We start from the raw sequence: 25183 nt of genomic DNA, 5'->3' as shown, positions 1-25183 counted from the left end.
TCTTAAGAACTCATCATTGTGATGTTATAGGCATCCAGTGGGACATGTGATGGCATATCCTGCCACCCACTGCGTTCCCATGATGGTAAGAGAGCAAACTAAAGGGGCTTGTAGGTTGCCGCGTCTGGGGGAGTGGTGGACTGGCCTGACTTCCGCCTCCCCGAACAATGGGGTCTGTGGGTACCTCAACCACACAGGGTTTGTAAAGCTTGCGCTTCATGGTGGCGGACAAGCAAAGCAATGGCTCGAAGTCCCATCTGTGGCCACAAAAGGAGCGGAAGGTGGACGGGGGTTGTTGAGGGAGCCAGGAAAAGTCCAAAAACCTTGTCGTAGCTCTGCTATCCTTAAAGCGCTCCAGCACTGTGTCTGCCTCGACTCCGAAGAGACGGGAGCCATCAAAGAACATGTCCATAAGCAATGCTTGGACATCCTCAGAGAAGCCAGTCAATCTCATCCTGGCATGTTGCCAAAAGGCCAATTATGGAGAAAGTGCTCTGTCAAGCAGGTTGGTTGTATCCGGCTCACATTTAATCATGAACTTTGCTGCATCTTTCCCGTCGGACATAGCTTGGGAAAGTATGGCCTAGGCCTCCTCTGGGGCCATGAGCTGCACCTGTGCCACCTAATCCCATTGTGCGTGGAAGTAACAGGCCCAAAAGGAACTCCGTGAATGTGAATGCAGTACCAGGTTGGTGGAAGAAAACATTTTCTTTCTTAAGGTGACCAGCCTCTTGGATTCCCTAACCGGTGGACTAGCAGAGAATGTGCCAGGATTTACATGGGAGGTGGAGGCTTGGACCACCATGCTCTTCAGGGTAGGCTGTTGCTTGAGGAAGTTTGGCTCCCCTGGGGTGAGGCGGTGACAGCAGGCAATTATCCTGTTCACATGACCACCTATACTGGGTTTGGACCAAGTCTCAAGCACAACATCAGTGATGGCTTCATTAAATGGGAGAAGCGAGTCTGAGGGGGTCACTCCCGGGATGTAGCACTGCTGACTGCTACTGAGGGTAGGTTAAGGTCCAGGATCTCAGACGCTCTCCTCACCACCACAGCAAATAAGGTTCCCTCCCCCGAGACCATGACAGTATCTGGAGAGGTCCAGTTCACTGGCTTCCACCAATTCCTCACACCTGGCTAGATTGGGGTCTAGGGGCTGGTATTCATCAGGGTCCAGAAACCCCTCCCAACCCTGGCCAAGTTGTAGCCCATAAGAATAAAGCACAGGCATGTTCAGGATGGCATGGGTCCAGTCGGCACAGGAATCGCCAAATGGTGATACACCTACGGCTGTGTGTCGGAGCTGGGGATGAGAATGGAGATGGCACCGCCAGAAGCATCAGGACCAACACCAGGGAAGGTCAAAGTTGTAAGAGCAGAGCCAGTCTGGATCCATCTGTGGATCCAAGGGGTCTGACAGGAGCCAGGTGTGGAACAGCTGGAGAAGAATTAGAAGGCCCCCCTGCAACTTCCAAACCCCAGCTCCCCCATCCAACCCCTCCCAAACCACTGGAGCCCTTGGGAGAACCAGCAGGTAAGGGCCACCCACATTTAAAATGCATGGCCTCATAGAACTTGCAAAGTGGGTAAAGGTAGCTCTGGGTCCCAGAAACTTGGGGAGGCTCAACCGTGGAGCCAATCCTAGAACGATTAATCTCGCTGCATGACATCAACGGACATGGTAAAGTCAAAGACCTCTTCGATTTCGTCTTGCACTTGTGAAACTTACCCAAAGAAAACTTTAAGTGAGACAAAGATCTTGGCCTCTGTGAACCTTCCTTTCGACTGGGATCAAGACCGTCACACGTCGAGCAGCAGGGAGCTTGAGAGAGGGCTCCCTCAAGGTCTTGGAGTGCATGGCCCTTGAGGCACCAGAGGGAAGCTGCTCATGAAAAAAACCCTGGGGGTAATTTTAAAGTAAGGAATTTGCTTCTAGAAGTCTCTATCGGAGTAGCTGTTCAATTGATTTCCAAACATCCATAAAAAAGTTTGCCAACGTACACCTGCCTTTTCTCCAGTACTCCAAAACTCTCCAGTGTACATGAGGGACTGAGCAAACTTGCTGCAAGCTCCTAATAAGAGTTTATACATTCCATCACTTGGTACCATATGGCTTACCACTGATGGTTTGCCAGCACAATAACAAACACATATGAATGTGATAGCACTAAACCCTGATTACAAGTTCAGTCTGTTGTCCATTCGTAGGGGTTCATCAGCACTTTCAATCTTTATGAGTGTATTGCCAGGGTAATTCAACCTTATCCTACTCCACTTGAAAACATTCCCCCACCTCTCTACAGTTGTCCAGCAGTGTCATTTCAGAAACACATCTAAATTAGGGACTTCTAAAAATGTTCCATACGTTTGGCTATTTTGTTCTCTGTATGTGCCTTTATGTCTCTGACTGCTATTTGTGACCATCCTTGTGAACGGATTAACTGAATCCATTAACTTCAGCTGTTAATCTTTGCGTCACTGCTGCTACTCCACAATGTCATATACCTTCCCTGCAACATTTGTTTTTCTTGAGGATCCCTCTTTTTTGTCCTTTGTTACTGCAGCGAAACTTTGCTCTCCTGATAAAGAAGTCATGGATAGTTGATGACCTACTGTCTGAAACAGCTCAAAGTCTTGCTGGTGTTTATTAAATTGAATCTAGAATGTAAATGAAGACAAAGTCCTTCAAATGGCAGAGAGATTTAAACGACGTTAATTTGAATATCAAGAGCAGTTTACCACAAAGCATTGATAGGCAAAAAAATGTAATATCTCCTGCTTCTTTTCCCTTCTACTCAAGTGAGTAACCAATGCAATCAGCAGCTTTAAAGACAACCTGTTTCTCCCACCACTTAATGTTACATCATACACCAATACAGAAAGATTACCATCCGGTAAGACTAAATCAGTCAAAAATTACGATGCTCTCACCTCCACCCCAACAGATCTTTTCTTGGCCATATCCCCCCCAAAAGCACTGAAAAGTGAACTGTGGATACAGTAACAAGGTGCAATTCGTTGCCTCGTTAACTTTCAGTTACTCTTCCTTTATCATCTTCCATCATTATATATGGTCCTACAAGCAGCGTATGGAGTTTAATAAAATTACCAAAAATGACTAACAGATAAATCCTATTCACAATTTAAGATTCTTTGGAACTGCGATTTTTCAATATCAAAGCAAAGAACAAACATTGCAATCTATTTGGAAATACAATTGACAAACAACATCAATTAACTGGAGAAATTAAACAGGTTAACAATACATCACACTGCTACAAAAAGACAATCCAATGTAGCACCCTATTCATATTTAAAAACCATAAAAGACAGTGGCTCACTTATATGTCTTCAGCAGGATATTTTGCAATTCATTACAGGCAGGTAAACAGCAGGTGGGATCATCGATTTAGCACATTAAGGCAAACAGCAGCTGCGTTTTTACTTCTATTCCAGCCCTAGCCTAATTGTGTACTTTAGTGTATCTTCACTTGTTCACAGCTTGTCGGATGAAAACTCTCTACAAAACTTAGATAACAAGGTAGAGTTTTGCCACTGAGTTAAGTTGAGCAGTTATGCCCTGTTCCCTTGTTTTATTTTCCAGTCACATGATCTCGTTGTTTCCGATTTTAGTTTGAACGCTAAAGAGAAGACACGCTTCATGTTAACAGTAACTCTTCCCCTTGATCCATCCGTGTTATTTCAACCCTATTTCTCATGTACAGCTAGCTCAACATTCTCGTTTAAATGCATAAGGGGACGGAGGGTTCAAGTCTTACATCATAATTGAACTGCAGTTCTCTTCTACTTTAACCAGACTGATTTCAAAGGTATTATGTTCCATTCACTTCCTTAAGGGAATCGAATACAACAGGCATTCTTCACTACTCTCTCAATATGGCATCCCCAGAACCTGGGGAAAGTCTCGATGAAAGGGTGCACACTATGTAGCACATTCTACAGTATAGTGGTATTGATATGCCCAAGAATGACATGGACACAGCTGTGTTCAGTGTATGAGGACTATTCAAAAGCTGAAGACTGAGTGGACACATTAATATCAGGCTTGCAAAGACCAATCTCAGCCAAACAGTAGGGAGATGAGAACCATAAAAGGGCTCCAAGCAGGTCCAGGTTTGGACAGTAACAACATACGCGTAACCGGTCTGAAATCAGCATTTGGTACCTTGTCAGCTCTTCCCGAAGATTGTTTGGTTCAGAGGAGTAGAATTTCACACGCAGATGAAGGCAGTATGGTGGGCCAACTAAAAGAAAAAATGATACAAAAAAAATATAGGGTTGGCATCAGATGACCATATCCATGTTTTGCAAAAAAAGCATCACATTAACAATGGATTATTATTGCTGCACAGTTATAGGGTTCAGCACAATACCACTAATTACAATATTACTGTAGGTCTCAAATAAAAATCATACATCCTTTTAAAGTTACATGTACCTTGTTGTTGGTGAACCTTCTTGGCAATTATGTAATTATTTGGAAAACTCAAAATGGAATCAATGCTCGACGAGGTCAACAGATATTTAATCCCAGCATAAGGTTGTGGAAAACCAAACAACACATTTTTATTACAAACTTAAGTTCCAAGTCATGTAGACAATTCTCCAGGCACAGTATCACCAAGGGCTGACAAAGGCAATGAAAAAAGTTTTAGCAAACTAACATTAAGAAAACTGGGTATTCAAAAAATACGATACAAAACATCTATAAGAGTATCTAGTGCACTGAAAGCAGACTGTGTTCAGTTTTAATAAACATTAAGGCAGTTCAAACCATCCAAGTTTAGCAAATTTGGACAAGGGAAAACCCTACAGTTTAGCCAATCAGGGAATAAGTGCCTAAGGTGTCATGTGACAACAAGCCATAAATGATGCATTTGCCAAACATATGCATACAGTATATGAGCTGCCATATTTACCGGGAGAACTGGAGGAAAATGTCAAACTATTTGAGTCGGCTCCTGTTGCCATCCTTATCCCAGGAAAAACAAAAGATGCTGGGAGACCAGATTAAGAAACAGGAACTTTTAGTGTCACTGAAGTCCATGAAAATGGAAAAGGCACCGGGAAGGGATAGCCTGCCAACAGAATTTTATAAATATTTCCCAGCTATACTGTTGGATTAATTGGCTGGAGTTTATGCCGAGGCATACGAATAACGGGAACTCTCTCCTTCAATGAGTGAAGTCCTGATTTTTTGATCCCTAAGCCGGGAAGGGACTACCTAGTCAGGGTCGTACCGTCCTCTATCAATGCTGAACATAGACTTTAAGCTCCTAAATCATGTTTTGGCATCCCGCCTTTTCCTGTATCTCCCACGTCTGATACACAAGGATTAGTAAGGGTTTATTCCCCGTAGGAACATCTCACACAACCTGCGGCACTTGGCACATGTGATACATACACTGCAAGCCCAGGAGGGATGCTATGCACTGGCCTTCTTTGATATTTAACAGGCTTTTGACTCCCTTCATTGGGAGTATGTGTGGAGGGTGTTGGAGAGAGTGGGACTTGGTGCCCCCTACATAAACTGGATGAAGTTGCTTTATGCACGTCTGCTGGCGAGTCTCGGAACGGGCACTGTCTCAGAAGAGTTAGTCTTAAAGTGCGGTACCAGACACGGATGTCCCCCCTCTCCCTTAATTTTTGCCATAGTCATAGAGCTCTGGCGTGTTGACTTCAACAGACCCTCCGAGGATGGGGAATAATAGTGGGTGCTACAGAACGTACAGTATCGCTGTATGTGGATGACACCATGGTATATTTGAGACAACCCGATTGATCCGGTCTGATCTTCCTGAGTGTCATGCAAGAATCTGGGAGTTCTCAGGACTTGTTCCCATTAGGGAGCCTGACAGATTGCCTCCTGGAGATCTTGCCAGTGGCGGTCCTGCCCTGGCAGTTAAAGGGAGTTCGGTATTTGGGCCTCCACATCGCCTATCAGGAGAAGCAATTCTACAACCTCAACATGGGGGTGGGTAATGGCAGGACTAAAACCCACCATACAGTTTTGGAACACCCTACATCTATCTTTGATGGGGGAAAATAGCGCTTTTGAAAATTGTAGTACTAACAAAATGTCTATATGTGATGCAAGGCTCCTTTTACAAAATCCAGAGAGCCGTCTTCAAGGTGCTGGACAAGTTAGTAATGGAACAACTATGGCAGAGCAAAAGATGCAGAGTAATCTTATCCACCCTCAGACGAGAGTGGGAAAAGGGCAGCCTAAAAGTACCAGACCTTGAAATGTACTACATGGCCACACAACTACAGCATGCTGTACACTGTTTGGATGGTGAGCAGAACTGGGAACAGACAAAGCTGGAGGGCTTACACGAGTGATGGCAACTGGGGGAACTGCTGATGCAGGGAGACAGAATACCACACACATTTCCATATGTAATCCACTTTATGGGAAGAATATGGGAGAGGGTAGTCAGAGAGATGCTTTAAAGGGTACCTTATGCCCCTGACATGGATATTTGGACTTTATCCTCCTTTGCACAGATAGCACCCACAATGACTGTGGCCAGATGGCAGTAAGGGGGATGCATAGTGCTGAATGACTTTTACCCGGTAGACAGATTTATTACAAGAGGTACAAAAGTCATTTAATCTAGGTAGCAGTCACTTCCTACAGTATGCAAAGAAAGCAGCGACGACCAGTAAGCTGTGGCCTTCATTTACAGACACCCCAGAGCAGCCTCAAACTCTAGTTACTCTTCTGGCGAAGGCAGGGGACACAGCATAATAACACTTATACTGAGCGCTGTGCGCTGAACAAAAGGGCACAACCACTATCCATAGAAAGCACATGGCAAAAACACATCGTGAGCCCTCTGACCCCACGAGACTGGACAAATATACATGCAGCCATGAAAGGGGTGGCAGAATGTAACTGATTTAAACAGATACAATACAATTACATACACATGACCTACCTCTCCCCTAAGTGCCTACATGCTTCTACACCCCTCTAGAGACCAGAGATGCCGGAGGTTTCATGCGAAGGTTGCAGATTTTATTAATCTGGTGTGGTATTATCCTGCCCTGCTAAAATATTGGACAAACGTTCTTTTCCAGCTGAGGGGAGCTGCGGGATGGGAGATACAGCAAACTATTGAGAAATGCCTCCTAGGTCTTCTTCCGGGGAACCTGCAAAAGAAACTCAGTAGGCACGATGTCCTTCTGGGGCCAATGCTCTGCATTGCAATTCCCTAGTTCAGTTCACCAGCCCCAACTAGAGAAGCATGGGCGTCAAATATGATTAAGAGGGCGGGTGCGGAAGAAGCTCACATACGGAAAACTAGAAAAGATACAAACGCACAGGACGCTTTGCTGGCTTAGCCAGAGAGGAAAGTTTTGCTTAAATATGAAGGTACGCAGAGGGACAGGACCCCATCCCAGCAAGGGGGTAATCTGTGATTCGTAAATTTGGGAAGGATAGTTTGTTTTCTATGCCTAGCGCTCAGAAATCCTGATCTTCTGTGCATAGGAAAATTACCGAGGGTGGGAAGGGTGAGGAAATCAGTTGAATATTTAGTTCAGTTGGTTTAGTTGAAGGGAGATTGGTGGAAATGTATGTCAAATTATTTCCTCTGCCAGTCCAAGTTGAAAAACACATGTAAACATAATCTATGTATACAAATTCTACTATCTCATCTAAAAAAAAAAAAAAAACTCTTCAACTCTTCAAACATGCAATTTTTTTTTAATACCATCTAGGTTTCAGTGAGTAGTCTAAGGCAAATACATGTTAACATGGCGTCTCAGTCTCTACATTCAAACTATTAGTGCATTAACTAACAATGCATAAACTGTCATAAATGGATCACTGTGACATGCGGGACAGTACTAAAATAACTGCTACATCAAAGGTGGCTACAGTAACCAACAAACGTTATTGCCCAGACATATCCTGATGGTATTCACATCTTCAAAAAGCCTTGCTCATGAGCTTTGACTAAATTTTTTAGACAAGACTTCTAGTGACAATGATGATACCTCTTGTTCAGAGAACCAAAGACTAAGGCTTTTTTTGCCAAAGGGGTATGTAAGTTTCAACTTCGTGTCATGCAGCTGGAAAGGATGAGTGTTTAAAAATAAAAAAGTAAAACGGTCAAGTTGTCATGCCAACCAGGAGAACATATGTGCTTCCTCTTCGTTACATGCTCAGAACAGAACACATTATCCTCCTACAATAAGTAATGGGGGCCTAAATGCTTTACTTTAGATGAAAACAAACTGCAGTTATCTCACTCCTTCAAAACTATATGTCAACTTAAAGACAGAGCTAATGCCGAAGGCATGCAAGGCCCTCGCAGAAAGCCTAGGAGTGGCAACAATTTGATGCTTACCTGTAGGATGGAGGTAAAAGAGAAAGCTAATTTGGAATTACCACTACCAACTGCATCTGTTATGCCCGGAGACATACGTCACCTAAGCTGGACTTAAGAGTTCCTGAAAAGGCCACAACATGCGGGAGAGGATGATTTACTAGGCACGGTCATTGATTCTGGGTACTAATAACAGGTAGGAACGTTTACCTAAGAAGGACCATTTAACGGCCGTGCCCTGGTAACATGGCTGACAGGACTCAAGCCCCAGAGTTCCTGGCGAGCCCTTTAATTTAATACTGTACAATCCTGATCAAGGAAATAGAAAAGAGAGGTGGCCGCAATAGGTCCTGACCTTGTAAGCAGAGCTGGCCGTCCCTTGGATATGGATGAGGCCTACACCACAATGGGCAGAGACAAAAGTCTAACCCCCACAGTCAGCCTGAACATCAGGCAGGCAGACTGAAGCACTCAGACAAGCCCAGCGTCAGCACTGGGGATCGGCTGCTGCTGGCCAGCAAGGTGAGGGTGCCAAGTGGGAGAGGAGCCACTGTTCTGACCCGCCAAGCACACACAAACTAGAGGTGAGGCCCAGATCTCCACCCCGGCGGCCGCATGACAGATCAAGCAACAGAGCAGGAGGTGGCCCCAGATATGGGAGAATTGGATTCCTTCAGGGGGCTAGCAGGCCCGATCTACCAACCTGGTGGAAGTGCTGTAACTGCTGCAGCGAACTACCTTAACAGCACTGAGGCCCGGCCTCACCAGACAACGCGGCCAGTAAAGGGACCTGGTCAAGTGCAGGGAGGCATTGTTGCCCTGCATAGGACAGCAGGCCTGTGGGGGCATCCTGAGGACCTACCACTGTGAGCCTGCAGATTGTGGGCAACTGAACGACAAGTGCGGCTCTGTTCGCGGATTTAAAGGCGGCTTGTCTGTCATCAAAGACAGCGGCATCCACCTCACCTCACCTCAGTCCTTCTGGGCGGGCCTGAACCAGTGGCCGTGATGCCCAGGTAGGAGACTGGCTGCCATGAAGTAGAATCTGCTGCAGCACTGGTGAGTTTCTTGGGGGGGGCGGGGGAGGGGAGTGTCCGGATGCCTGCCCAGACATCACCACTTGCTTGGATGTTCTTCACAGGGTCTTTGTAACACTCACATCACAAAATAAAATCATGGGCGAAGTGTTGAAACTTTTCAAACACTCACCCATAGTCACAGATCTAGGTTTAATCCATTGTTATTTTACTCGCCAAGTTACCACAGATTCAAGCTAGACTGGCTGATGAGGAGTGATACCGTGAAGCTGGTCCTAGGATGCTTTTATCTGGTCCAGGGAGGGCCTGGCCTGTTAGTTTAGGCTGGACTGTTCCCATGGGGAGCAGGGTCAAGACTGATTTGCATACAGCTGGGTCCAAACTGGGGTGGCATGGTGAGCAAAAGAACGATGGATTTAACTCAGATTGGTGAGTGTCATCATCTATTTGTGTTACTTGTTATACTCCTCAATAGCTCACAGAGAGGACAAAGGTCTACAGCTATAATACAGACTGCATGTGGTACCTTCATTCAAGGGGGAAGAGGACCTGAGAGGCAGTTGAGGACAGATTGGTCGAGACTGTCTTGAGCCCTGCTAGTGCTATCAGAAGGACTTCCTGGAGGGTACCCCCAAACACCTTTGGGTGGACGACTGCCATAAGATATACCACGGTCCAAAGACATCACTACCGGACACTTGCAGTTTGAACCTTCTAGCTGTGCACAGAGTTGTCAGGAGCCTCTTCTTCCTCTCTGGGGACGCAGCGGGGCACCTAAGGGTGTGGTCTGTTAATTTTTGTCCCCTCCCAGTCCACCACTGTCCTCACTTGATTATCGGTGTACCAGACGCAGTGGTATTGAATCCGCACTGCAAGGAGCGCACAAGCGTGGTTGCAAGATTGGAATGGGCTGCACTGAAGCCTCCCATTGACAAGTGGGACTGCCCTGCCTTGCCTGCTCCAGATGCCTGGAGCTGGGGAAATAGCAGGAGGAACAGAAATAGTTCTGCACCCCTGGAGGCACGTGTGGATAGGTGTCAACTCCGATCGTGGCTTGAGGTGGGGAGGTCTGTCCTTCTCAGTGCATCATGGGCAAAGACAAGCTGGCTGGCACAAACCAAGCGAACACCATAAGCCAATATACCACATTGTGTTACCCCACCCAAAGAATAACAAGGCAGAAAGGACCGAGTGATGTAGGGGAGGCACCAGAAAGGGACAAAGAGATCTCCCGAGCAGAAAGCTATAAAGGGATCAAGAACCACACTAGAACACAAGACAGAGACCGTGAATTTATTTCAGATGGACCTATGGAAGGTCACGTACAAAGTTGCGACTGCTGAGGGTATGGTTTTCGATCTGCAGGGGGAGGTGGTTGCTTTCAAACGCCAAATGGCCCAGATAACCACATCACGAAGGAACTGTAACAGCGAACAGAAGATGTGGAGGGCTGCTTCCAGCACAGCAACATCAGAGTCCTGGTATTTCCTAAGCGAGCAGAGGTGTGCTCCGCTGAAAATTTTGTTGAGGACTGGGTGCACAATGCACTCAAATCCACAGGGCTCTCCAACTTCTTTGTGGTGGAAAGAGTGCACAGAGCACTGGTGCCGCCACCGCTGGCTCCACCGAAAAACATTATAGCCAAAGTCCTCAACTATTGTGACAGGGACGGCGTCCTTCAGGCAGCCAGCAAGCCGCCAGTCCCACACTTCGGCAACAGCATGATAACCATTTACCCAGACTATACCAAGCAGATGCAGGAGCAACAAAAGTCCTTTATTACAGTCAGACAAAAACTGAGGGTCCTTCAACTTCAGTATATGCTACAGTATCCGAGAAACTGAAGCTCATAGCTCAGGGGAAGGCCCATTTCTTCGACAGCCCAGGGTAGATGTTGGAGTGGCTGGAAATCCAAAGAGGTGATGCCATTACACAAAGGATCAAGTCAAAAGTGACTCTGGGGCACTCAAGCTGGTGGGGTGCCTCAACATTGCGACCTGGCTAGAGATGATCCTAACACCACTCTGCTGGTGGACCAGAGAGTCCTGGGCCAAGAGGATGGCACCATGCAGTTAAGCACAATGGAGACACAGGGGATCGTGCAGGATGTCGACATGCTGCAAGCGGCTGATGGAACTGAGACGGGGACCTTGAGCCCCACACCGGCCTTTGTACCAAAAACACTGGCGACACATGATGTGGGGAGTGGCGATATCGGTGTGGGAGAGTGGATGCCTTATCGCTGAAGTTGTATGACAGTGTGTTGCTGCATTATTGGGGTGGGGGGGCTTATGAGTGGTGGCTTGGGGAGCTGAAGTGGGGTCTGACCGCAATGTGTGTCCACAGGATGATCAGCCTCGATGAGCTGCCCACCAGGTCACAGTAAATTGCAGACAGGAATTAGACTGGGCAAAGGTGACTGCTGGTAGAACAGGCTCTGGGATGATCAGATACAGTTCTGTTTCACTTGAAGGAGAATGTTTGGCCAGGAAGCTGACCGGTGGAGTGAGTTAGCCAGTCCCTGTTGGATTGGTTGGAAAGCTGTGCATGTCCTGGCACATGTGTGGGATGGGGATTGAAAGCCGCACGACTGAACTGTGTTTGTCTGTGGGAAGGAAGAGGGTTTTGTTATGCAAAGTTTCCAGCAGTCAGGGGTGGGGAAACACATGGTGTGGAGGAGGGAGGCCATTTCACAAAGTCATGCACCATGATGGGGGCTGACTTGAGACTTCTGATGTGAACATCAGAGTATTAGGAACATATACCAGGGGGTACAGGGTCCTGCATTTATTTTAATGTTTTTTTTTTTTTTTTTAAATTGGCATTAAATCACTATAGTCTGCCTACTGGAAAAAACTAGACTATGCGGGTGCCACACGCCTAGCCAAAAAGATGGAAGGATAAGTATTTAATTTCTCCTACTCAACATACGCCAGCAGCACATTAATCTGGATTTCCTTGGGGACCCGTTCTCCCTCACGTATATGGAGGCTGACCCAGGAGGTCGTTTGCCCTGCTTCAGGGGAATTTGGACGGACGTGACATGACCATATTGAATACCTATGCCTCGAACAATGATGACCCCCCCCACCTACTTCCACAACATCCAAGAAGTATTAACACATGATGTCGGACACACCACTACTGTGGCTGGGAGACTAACAGTATATTGGACCTCAACCTGGACAAGGCATTTGGGTACCAAAATTTGAATGCCAACTGTGCTTCGTGGGGTGATGCAAAACATTGGTATCAAAGATATTTGATGGGTGAGACACCCGGCACAATGGGTGTACACCTGTTATTCTGCCACACATCGACATACAGCAGACTAGACAGGTGGCTGATAGGACTCCCGCGGGTGGAGGACATTGAGGTGAGTCATCTACTATACTTCCTGTTGGATCATTCCCCAGTCAGTTGTGCAGTGAAATAGGGGGGAACTGCACAAGAGGCTAGGTCCTGGAGGATGCTGGCGGACATTCTGGAGGATTCAGTTAGAAGGGAGGCACTCTCACAGGCATTGTCGAACTACATGGCAATTTACTGGGGTACCACGACCAGTAGGGCCATTGAATGGGAGGCTCTACAAGCGGTGTTGAGGGGCACATGTATGGGTTTAACTTACAGAGTATGTAGGCAGCTCCAGCAGCAGCTAGGTAGGGAGGAGGCAGCACTGGCCTCGCTACAGGCCGAGGAGCAATCTCACTCCAACACACATTGCAGGGTGCAGACAGTTCAAAGATGAATAGTGGGACAGACTAGATATATAAACCCCTAAACAATTCAGACCGTAACTGCACGAAAAAGGGAATAAGCCTGGTTGGTTTACTGCCCGGATACTTTGTAGGGAGCACCCACCACCACTAACTATGCACCTGACAATGATGGATGGCACCAGGGTTACCACCAGGGGCAGGGTGGTGGGGCGATTTCAGCAGCATTTATGGCGCATATATACTGCAGACCCTGGCATAATACAGACTCACTATGTACCATTCTTGGAGGGTCTGGGCCTCCTGCAACTCGCACTGCTTGCTGCAGAGTCACTGTCCACCTCGATCGGCCTGGAGGAACTACACTCTGCTCCCATAGGGCAAAGACAACAGGCAACAATGGCTTTCCTGCCGAGTTCTATCAGGTGTTCTCTGGGACGGTTATGCAAAGTCTCCTGGAGGTCCTTTTTGGAGGCACACGAAAGCTGGGTACTGCCTCCATCAATGAGGGATGGAGAGATTTGTATGTTCCTGTTAGAAATGGGGTCTTTGGTTGACAGTCAGGTTACCCCCTGTTCAAGCAAGGACCCTCACTCTAGTCAGGGTAAAAGAGAATCACCCTCAGCTAACCCCTGCTTACCCCCTTGGTAGCTTGGCAGAGCAGTAGGCTTAACTTCAGAGCGCTAGGTGTAAAGTATTTGTACCAACACACACAGTAACTTAATGAAAACACTACAAAATGACAACACCGGTTTAGAAAAATAGGAAATATTTATCTAAACAAAACAAGACCAAAACGACAAAAATCCGACTTACACAAGTCAAGTTATGAATTTTTTGGGATTAAACTCAAAAACAGTGCTTAGAAACAAAAATGCTTCGATGAGATGTTAACACGGCGTCGGGACAGAGTCGTTCCCAACAAGCCGACACCAGCGGCGCCGGACACGGAGTCGTGTAGACCCCAAAGTACAGTACCTTTGGTGAAGAGAGAAAACAAGCCGATGCGCGAAGTCTGGGATTGCGGCGTCTGTGCGAAACGTTGAATCCACGCACTTCGAGCGGCGTCGGTCACAACGTGGTGCGGCGACTTCCACGGAGTTGCTGACTTCAGCGGGGCTGCTGCGGCATCAGGACTGCAAAGACCGTCGCGATCCAGCGAAGGTCACAGCGTCGGGTGCAGGCGGCGTTACCGGATTCAGCAGCGGCATCGGTCCGGAGTCGTCCGAAGTCTATTTCCTTGGATTTCCACCAGCTTTCTTTTCAAGGGCCCAGGGACTGGATAGGGCACCACTTGTCAGAGCAGGAGTCTCTCCAGAGACTCCAGGTGCTTGGCAGAGAAAAGTCTTTGCTGTCCCTGAGACTTCAAACAACATGAGGCAAGTTCTACATCAAGCCCTTGGAGATTTCTTCACAAGATGGAAGGCACACAAAGTCCAGTCTTTGCCCTCTTACTCTGGCAGAAGCAGCACTGCAGGAAAGCTCCACAAAGCAGTCACAGGCAGGGCAGCACTTCTTCCTCAGCTATCAGCTCTTCTCCAGGTAGAGGTTCCTCTTGGTTCCAGAAGTGTTTCTAAAGTCTGTAGATTTGGGGGCCCTTCTTATACCATTTTAGTCTTTGAAGTCACCTTTCTTCAAAGGGGACTCACACCTACTTGTGAAATCCTGCCTTGCCCAGGCAAGGCCTCAGACACACACCAGGGGGTTGGAGCCGGCATTGTCAGAGGCAGGCACAGTCCTTTCAGATGAGTGACCACTCCACCCCTCCCTCCTAGCAGAGATGGCTAATCAAGAAATGCAGGTTACACCCCAGCTCCCTTTGTGTCACTGTCTAGTGCAAGGTGAAAAACAACCCAACTGTCAAACCGACCCAGACAGAGAATCCACAAACAAGGCAGAGTCACAGAATGGTTTAAGCGAGAAAATGCTCACTTTCTAAAAGTGGCATTTTCAAACGCACAATGTCAAAATCAACTTTACTAAAAGATGTATTTTTAAATTGTGAGTTCAGGGACCCCAAACTCCACATGTCCATCGACTCTCTAGGGAAATCTACACTTTAATCATATTTAAAGGTAGCCCCCATGTTATCCTATGAGAGAGACAGGCCTTGCAACAGTGAAAAACGAAGTTGGCAGTATTTCACTGTCAGGACATATAAACCACATTACTATATGTCCTACCTTATCCATACACTGCACCCTGCCCTTGGGGCTACCTAGGGCCTACCTTAGGGGTGCCTCACATTTAAGAAAAGGGAAGGATTAGTCCTGGCAAGTGGGTACACTTGCCAAGTCGAATTTACAGTGTAAAAATACACACACACACAGACACTGCAGTGGCAGGTCTGAGACATGATTACAGGGTTACTTATGTGGGTGGCACAACCAGTGCTGCAGGCCCACTAGTAACATTTGATTTACAGGCCCTAGGCACCTCTAGTGCACTTTACTAAGGACTTAACAGTAAAACAAATATGCCAATCATGGATAAACCAATTACATACAATTTACACAGAGAGCTTATGCACTTTAGCACTGGTTAGCAGTGGTAAATTGCTCAGAGTTGAAAAGCCAACAGCAACAGGTCAGAAAAAAATAGGAGGCAGGAGGCAAAAAGACTGGGGATGACCCTGCATAAGCAAAAGTCCAACAGTTCCCTTAGCCAGCTGGCAATGAGTATGATCCCACTGCCTATAGGCCGCTCACTATGATCAATGCGGAAATTAAACTTAAACATCTTGGGCGTGTCCTACATGAGGTGGAGTCACATAATGAGGAGCTGATGGTGGTCTTCGCCGATCTAGCAAAGGCCTTCAACACGGTGGACTGAGGCTGCCATCCCAAAATGCTTACACCCCATTGCGAGAGTGCGTGAGTCAAAGCCGGTCAGAGATGTAAACACTGGAACAAGTGACATTGCAAGACTGTCCCATATCTCTGCTTCTGTTTGCGATAGCCATAGAACCCCTGGCAACTTGGGTGCACCAGAGACTTTGGAACTGGGAATAGGACTAGAAAGTAATTGCCACATAATATCACTATATGCGGATGTCGTGCTTTTCTATCTTGCTTCCCCGCGTGTAGCGTTGCCCATGCTGTTGCAACTCCTGGATGAGTTTGGGAACCTGTCCAGAGTCCGCGTCAATTGAAACAAATCTTGGCTATTCCCCCTGGCTGAACTGGTTGGTAGACCACTAGATAGTCTCCCAAACCTGGGACTGCATTGGGAGATGGGACACTTTCAATATCTGGGGATGCAGGTGGCTCGTACCGAAAGATAGCAGCTAAGTCTTAATATGGAGAGGGCCCTTGATGCCCCACAGAAGTCAGTGGCCTTCTGGAACACAGACAGCACAAATATGGCAAAGCTTTGCTGAAATGGTACTGAAGCACGCATATTCCAACCAGAACTTTTATTTGGATAATGGTGCCGGTGCGGCAAATTATGGAAAATATGTATTTTTTAGGCTTGGAGAGAAGGCGGTAGTGCCCGGTTTGGGAACTTTAATCCAGGCCAGTATTTCATGTTATTCAAACAAACCTGCAAGGACTTTGAGCTTGTGCCCGGGCACTTCCTGCACTACTCTGGACTAACATAGGTGGCCAAACTGACCTGACCCTCTTATCCCAACACACCACCGACCATACATACGCAGGACATCTTACTGTCATGAGGGGCAGGGTGACACCGGATTACACTTCTGTACAGGGGAATAAGAATGGACGTGGCTGGTCCCCTACTTAGTGCACATGCTGCATGGGAATCCCCACTAGAAAACAGGGTTTGGACTGACATTTGCAGAAACCCACCCATACAGTATCCTGAAATGTCTGCTTCAAGGTGTGCGCAACAACTCTCAATAGGACTTACTTGCCAAACCCAACCCCCCCCCCCCCCCCCCCCCCCAACCACCAAAGCCTCCACTGCGTGACACCAGACTGGACAGCTGCCCATGCTACATTACTAGCGGGTGTACCTGGCAATGCCAGACAGAACTACTGCATTCAGGCAGTGACTGATTTAAAGAGGTCTAAGCATGTACGAATTGAAAAGCGCACTGTTTACTGGCCTTCATTAAGAGACCAAAGGGTCGTAAGACGGTCTATACATTTCGACAGTTGGCACTAGTATTTGTCTGGCATAGATTAACCATCACATGGACGGGACATTGCAACCCCACAGTAACTGTGGTACAGGGATGTACAAGAGTGGGCACTAGCAGAGGAGGTACACTAAGAGCAGACATGATGAAAAACTGCAGGATGACCTTCAGGTATGGAGGGATGTGTGAAGAGTTTCTAGATCCGCATGCAGAAATGGAGTCCACTGATAAAGATGATCCAATACAAGTGTGGTGACGACAAATACAGATGGAGGGGATAGTTACCTACAGCAGTGCTAGGGTGGACTGTTCTCAAACTTGGTGGACAGCAAGCCAGCCTGGGGTGCTGGAGATAGTCTGGAGTGTTAAGTGGCTGAATGTCTGTCCTATCCACCACGATTAAGTACTGTGTACAGTGATTCTCGAACTGCTGTTTGTTACATGACAATGAAAAATAAAGGTTATTAAAAAATAAAGAAAGGACTATTTATTGGGAAAAAGAGGTAGCAATAAGCTTATGGAGACCAGCAAGACATCACTTTTTTCATCTTCAGCATTCTCTTCTAACCAGATAGAATTTCCTCAAATTGCATCTTCTGCTTTATGAAAGATAAAATCTGAAGAAAATGGTCTTAAAACAAAAAGGAGGAAGCTTAGAGGAAAAGTGATTGCAGCACAATAAAAACGTAGTCATGCCCAAACTTAACACCAATACACAAGAAAAAAATCATGCTAAATATGAACATCTTGATAGTTTACAGAAGAATCCTTGAACACTTGAGAACGCTAAAACCACAGCTCCTGCTACTAACAGCTTATTCTGAAACTCTTAATTTTCTGGTAGTAGCACGTGATGTTAATCTGTATTCAGAGCAGATACGATTTTACCACGGATCTAAAAGATTGTATTGTGGTAATAAATTCTAAATAAATCTACACCAATGTGCATACAATCACCTAGTGGACTCAAACTAGGCGTGCAAATGTATGAAAAGTTAGGGACACCTGCAAATCTTGAACCTTTATTCAATGTTCAGCTAAATGACGCTCCTTCTGGTGCATACCCTATTTAACCATAGATTACTCACCTTTAGAATATTCCCAGACACCAGACTGAATCAAGAAAACTTTTCAGTATAGCCCCTGCACACTGGTAGGTAGAGTCCAGCGTCTCCACGTTGACTTGGCTCCATCCCAGAAGTGACAATTGGGACCACAATGAGGGTCCACCCAAGAGTGCTTACGTCAGTCTCTTTCTTAACACCGTCCTCAGACGAGGAGACCAGAACCAAAAATTAAACTGTTCAAATCAGTGTGCATATCTCTATTTTGGTACCTTCTGAAATGGAAAAAGAAATCATTCCACCGAACAGGGAAGTAGGACAGCATTGAGGAATTTGCCATTAGATAGAGTAGCCATCAGTAACAAAGTTACCAAAAATAAGTAACTTGTGTTCTTTTGATAGATATTTCTAACTGCAGATTTTTCTACCTTAGAATATATATAAAAGTACCACCTCCTTAAGTCCTGGGTCTGCAGAATGACTCAGAACAAAAAGTCCTGCAGGCCCAAAATGGCCAAAAGGCCCTTCTTGTCAGACATGCCTTTCAAGACAGTGGTGTTTTGTGGACGTGTGCACCTATACCAATGTTGCTGTATGACAGGTACCCCGCATGCCATTGCAGTGGTAGCAACCTTGGTCCTGGTTGAACAGGTCCTCAATCCTTCTGGGGCTGCTTCTTTGCCCCTGCGTAGTAGGTCTTAATGCAGAAGACTAGCCATCTGGACAAAGTCCTTATCCGCAGTGCAATGTCTGACATGTCGAACACCGCAAATCGTCGACCCAATGGTCGTGGGTATGACTGATGAAGAAGCGGCTTGCTTTTTTGGAGTCCAAGCGAGGCAGTCCAACCTACTTCTTCGAGGTGTGGTGTTAGGGCAAAAAAGGTAAGTAGAGTGATGGATGCCAGCAGAAATGCCCTTTTAGTCCTCTGCACCAATTTGCCTAGAAAGACGACGGTGTGGGTCAGCTGGACTGACAAAGCTTAAAGCTCCCTCAAGCGACTAGGTGAGGTTATCCCGATGAGAGAGACGGTCTTCATCTGAAGGCGACAGAGGATAGCTATGCATGGCTCAAAACAGGTACACATAAGAAAAGTAACGTCCATATTAGGGTCCCACTTTGGCATGACAATGGGGTTAGGAGGAAACATGTGGGTCAAACCTCTGAGAAGTTGTATCACAAAAGGTGATTTGAATAAGGACAGTTGATCTGGTAAACACAAAAAAGTCTGAAAGGGCCACTAAAAAAGCTTTAACCATGCCCACTGCAAGCCCTTGTTCGGCCAAAGACAAAATGAACAGCAAAACATTACACAGTTTGGCTTGCAATAGTCCCCTGCTACAGAAACCACAAATTTGTCACAGGGTCCAACATACAGACACATTGTAGAGGGACGCCTGGCAGCAAGGATAACATCAACAACTTCAGGATGGAGAGTGGAAAGGGATAGTGGGTAGCTCCTGCCACTTCTTCTCTATGCTGGTGTTGTTGCACCAGAAGATACTCTCAAAGCACAAGGGTGGCTAGAGAGCAGAGGATCATGCCTAGGAATTCTAGGGACCACATTCTCCTTGCCCAATCCAGAAACACTATGATGACTTGGGCCCAGAGATTCCTGGTCTTCTTCAGAACACAGTGCAGGAGCGGTAGCAGTGCAAAGGCACGCAGTAGATGAGTAGTCTATTCAAAAGTGCTGACATTGCACATTGTCAGCAGTAGCCAACAGGCTGAGCCAGGGTTCCCACCCACTGCTGGCAAGATAGTCCTGCATAATACTGACCATGCCACAGTGGGAAATGGGTCAGGAGTCCTAGGGCAGCCAAGGGGTTACAGGGCTCAATTTGTGTGAATCAGAGACGTTTACCACTGATGCCCTAGAAATTATATCTGCTACTGTACCCATAACTCATCACCAATCGAGCAGTCCATGTTTTACTCAGTAAGGTGGTGTTGGGTGAGAGACTCATCACTTGCATATCAAACAAAACTTAACAAATCTCTGTTCAGCCAGTACTTTGGTTTATAAAAATGTACACAACAACAGAAACACTGACCTAACCCCCGATGGATAATTCCTATTCTTACCGTCCTAATCGGAACAGTACCCACAGTGCTCACAGGGTCAGTCTCTGCCTGTAAAAGTACACTGGCCTTCTGCTTTGCTGTTTGGGAATCTTTAGGTACTACATGTAGCACTTAAAGCTTAATTTCACTCAACAGCCACGTGTTAGTCTCAATAGGTTATTTGAATCCACCCTCCTCGTCTGGGTGCAATAGTCACAGTACCTGCATGTCCAGCCAAAGTTCATGTGGGTAGCTGGAGGAAGGGTGCTGCTCATGGCGTCACTGTCAGCAGGGACACACCAATCGGATTGTGTGCATCTAGCGTGGCCCACCCAGAGGAGAGAATGTAGGCTCTATCCCAACACAGTTGACAGGTTTATACTCTTACACCTGGAGCACTGGCACTGCCAATCTGGTCACTAGCTGCAGTGCCAGGTAAAAAGGAGACAGAGTTGAGGGTGTGGTACTTGCAGACAAGAGTCTTGTATTTCTTCCTGTGACCCACTCTCAAACTACAACCCAAACAAGCTAGGTACCCACTCCAAATTGAAGCAAAGATATCATCTTGCAGGCACAGACCTTTTACTGTACAATGTAGACCCATGATACAACTCGAATGTTTGTATCCCGGCATTTCAATTTTCAATTCTGCGACCTATTCTGGGCAATTCTAAATTTTCCATGGAGACTGGTCCAGCCATGGTTTTTCTCAAGTGAGAGAACGGAGGCGTACTCCTGGGGGGGGGGGGGTTATGGTAGTCTCCTTCCATAAGACATCCAAAACGGGGGTACAAAAGTTATGCTGGCTGGTCCACTCAGCTATCTGTTAACTGGGAAAGGTGGGGGAAGGTATGGTGAGATTAGAGAGACTGGCACACTGCAATGATCCTTGGAACATCTAAAACAGACTTTCAATTCACATCATCTGCCTCGTCTTTCTATCCCTTCATCTTTGGTACCACTGATCTTTGTGGCATGTAAAATGGAAGCCAGTGTTGCCATGGCCACAAGCACCACACACACACCATGCACTTCTGGTACATGTAAGATAAGTTTACACATGTACCATCCAGTCCACACAGATGGGTGGCAAACCTGGTGGTAGGCGACTGTTCGACAAAATGAAAAGGCTGGGAGATGCAAGTAGGCCCCTTCCCTTGCTAGCAACACGTAAAACTGTTTGCCCTTACTAAAACTGGTGTTGCGACCACCACTGTCAAGTATTTACAGTCCAGCAAAGTGACAGTGGCCTTAGATTGCATGCATGATTGTCATACGAGTAGAGGTGGGAGTCAAAACACTACATTTCATTAAACGTGAGGTAGTGATGCATGCTCTTCGCATATACAAAGTGGAAATTTCCCTGCTCCAACTGATGACAATAGGTATATACTATTGGTACTCTTAAATATGGCCAAAAGAGAAATCATGCATAAGTGGTGCACTGTTGCACCTAGTACGAAGTACTAGGTCGAGGGGTTAGACCACTGTATGACTGGTGGCACAGCTATATCAAACTAGCGATGACCCACAGAAAGACTGCAAAATATGGGAAGCTTGGGGACTACACAGATGGCTTGATTTCTTAACACTTACTAGAAAAGGCAATAAATAGGTACATCTGGATCAACCCCAAACTTCTTAGCTTGGGAAACAAATCTGCCATTGTGGTGATGTAATTCAAGTAATAGAATTAATCTTATGTCATAGTACCCACGTAATTCCTTATACAACTACAAGGTATGTAAACTCAGGACATAATGTTCTTTATGCAAGTTAATTGTTTTCTATGCCTGGAAACGACAAAAAGTGGTCTTCTAAAACTAAATCTCATTCTTAGATGTTTATGTCACTGATTGTTAGAAATTGAATAAAACTGGGGGAAATATTCACTATTCAACAAGTTGTTAAAAGTTTGAAGTGTTGAACACCTGGTATTTTCGTTTCTGTTTCCACGAACTTTGTTATAGACCAAATAATTTGAACTGGACTGTGGCTTCTATTTTTATTTAAGTGGTGCCTGATGTTGGTGTGACCCCTTCCTGTAGACACAATAACACAGAGTAAACAATGGATAGTATGCCAGTGCTGACAAGAAACAAAGAGGAAAGCCCTAAAGGAGAAACCCTCCAGAGTCATATGAAGATCAAACAATCCAAAGAGTGGATTGGAGAGCAAGGAATGAGGAGATTTGCAGGCGACCTAAATTCAAGACAAATTCACAAGAAAAACAGGGGTGAATAAAATCTCGAAAAATAGTGTCAGCTGCACCGTAGTACACCTTCTGCTGAATTCAACAGCCCTTTGTACTAGGACTGGAAGTGACGTAACCGGAATTCCAGGAATCTAGGATTGGGACGCAGCCGAAGGGAACTATTGCACCCATCCTTTGGAACAGAGAGTGAGGATGTAATCCAGTTCCACATCTTCCTGGTAAACAGACAGAAAAGGAAACACAGAGGATTCCAGAAAAGCAGTTAATGACTTCCTAATATAAACAGGCTTTAAACCATGTATCCTCCTAAGGGTTTAGTTGCAGAGATTTAGGCTGTTATGGGGGGAAACGCGAGTATGGAACTGCAGTGCTCAGTGCCCAAGGCATAACAGTTATTTATCTATATATCTCCCAAAGCATTAAATGCAATAGACAGAAAACCAACGCGAGAAGACAAGAGGAGAGCCCAGTTAAAGTAACTTTGAGAAAGTCTACTTCATTTTGCAGATGGGATATCGGATGTGAAGTTTTGAAAAGTCTAATATTCATTTTCAAATAGTCTCAGAATTCAATGTGAAAAGTGCACGTTTGAGGGTTAGGCAAAGCTGGTAAAAGAAAGCCCGATTCTTTTGTGCAAAGTGAAACAAGAGGGGAGACTGATTTCTTAGAACTCTCTCTAACACAAAAAGACTGATGCACATCAGGAATTTTTGCACACAGAACTCTTGCATACTATAGACAAGTCAATACCAGAATCAGCTGGAAAAAAAGAGACCGCATTAAACACTGCATTCATTCTGAACACAGTCAAGCTGAGTGTTATTTAACCAGCAGCTGGTACACAACCATACATTAATGCAATTGCAAAATATTACCAGATAGGTGGATTTAATTTTTACAGTTAGTTTTGGACTGTCAATATGCAAACTCCTTGTGAAACAGCGACTTCCAAGACTGTTCAAATAATACAAACTAGTCACATTGAATAATCGGTGGCCCTTGTAAAAACTAGTACAAAGAATTTTGAGCAAATTAAAAAGGGTAGAAAAGATAGTGCCTTTAGCCCAAGCGGTCTCCAAACTGCCCTTTTTAAAGCCAGTCTCGGTTTCTGGTCCAATCTTTTCCGCACAAACACCACAACTTACCAACTATTCACACTACTGGAGATTGAAGCAAAATATTTGCAAAGCCCCACATAGCAAGACTTGGAATAATGGAGAGACGACCTAAATATACTTCTACTCAAAGACAGTCTTCCCGTGAGGCACTGAAACAGCTCAAAACATCACCACCCTCTCAAATCTAACCTCAAAGACTCTTGTTAATAAAAGCAATCCTATACACTAGCTCAGTGGTTCCCAACCTTTTGACTTCTTAGGACCCCCACTTTATCATTACTGGGACCCAGGGACCCCCACTGAATCATTATTGGAATCTGGGGACGAGCCCCCCCGCCCCCAGGTCATTACTGAAAGCTAGGGACGTAATCTGTCTATATTATTTACATTTCTAAGCAGTCGCGGACCCCCTGAGGAAGCTTTGCGGACCCCCAGGGGCCCTGGACCACAGGTTGGGAGTGACTGCACTAGCTTCATCAACCTTATATCTGCCTTTGAAAAAACATGCTTTGAGCAAAACTACCAAATGGCTGATTCACTCATGGATATTGAAGACTATTTAACTTTTATACACAGCATGTGGGTGTTGCGTGAAAACGTAGGAAAAAAAAGACAAGCTCCTCTTGGCAGGGTATAACACCGCTTTTTACTGTTGCGGTAGAGAGATTAGCTATCTCCACACAGGTAGACAGCTGGTCTCAATTTAATGCTTCACAGGCAGGCACTTATATAGCAGTACCAACAATTACAATAGGTTCCTAAAATGTTTAGCAATTACATACTGGTAACAAAATCACATCACTGGTGACCTTTAAACCTTTGATCTATTTCTTGGACATTCATATTGCAGTTCTAACAATGCTTAAACTATTTCCTACTCTTGAATGCAGGTGTATTTTTGGTGTTGCTAATCACTCCCCTCCTAAGGTCTCTTGTGAGTTCTTCTATACCCTAAGCTAATTCAATCTCACCACTACCATTCTTCAAACACGTTTGTAATTTTCTGGGACAACAGAATAGGTTCTTGTGTGCTTAAGATCATGAATTCCTTCAAGCTCACAAACACAGGTTTTCCAGGGAACTCACTTCTCTGGCGTCAGCCCAAAGTTTGGGCCTTCACTGCCATTTCACCACATATTAATTTTGTACAGTTTACTACGAGTGTCCAAGGTGGCACAATGTCTTCACATTTAATTTCCTCTCCAACATGGGTTAGAATCACAACTGGAAGCCAGGGTGTTGTATCTCGAAAAATCCATACCAAAAACAAGAATGGGTACCTGCCCGATCAGTCTTTAAAAGTTTTATCGCTGACCTTAATGAGGTCCCAAATAAAGTAACATGTTATCCTTAAGTTGAGCTGATGGTTGCTAGTGGGGCCCACAGGGACTTATTTTTGGGAACCAGCACTGATTTTTTCTAATCAGATATGGACCAAGAGAGAAATAACACACACAAATAAGAAATGACGAAGAGAAGGACGATAAAACAGTCACAAAGGTAGAAA

At 45.7% G+C, this 25183-nt stretch overlaps 1 protein-coding gene across 2 annotated transcripts in view; it reads right to left on the bottom strand.

Moving 5' to 3' along the window:
• Positions 1–25183, bottom strand: part of EPB41L5 (erythrocyte membrane protein band 4.1 like 5) — an 873454-nt gene that overhangs the window by 645995 nt on the left and 202276 nt on the right. For both annotated transcript variants that reach the window (XM_069224616.1, XM_069224615.1), the window contains exon 5: positions 4187–4265. In XM_069224616.1, coding sequence (XP_069080717.1) covers positions 4187–4265 — 79 coding nt within the window. The remainder of the gene's footprint in view (positions 1–4186; positions 4266–25183) is intronic.

Source organism: Pleurodeles waltl, chromosome 3_1 (genome assembly GCF_031143425.1).
Source record: "Pleurodeles waltl isolate 20211129_DDA chromosome 3_1, aPleWal1.hap1.20221129, whole genome shotgun sequence".
In the NCBI taxonomy this organism is placed as follows: Eukaryota; Metazoa; Chordata; class Amphibia; order Caudata; family Salamandridae; genus Pleurodeles; species Pleurodeles waltl.
The sequence above is the reverse complement of the archived record's forward strand: the minus strand, read 5'-3'. Positions and strand labels throughout refer to the sequence as shown.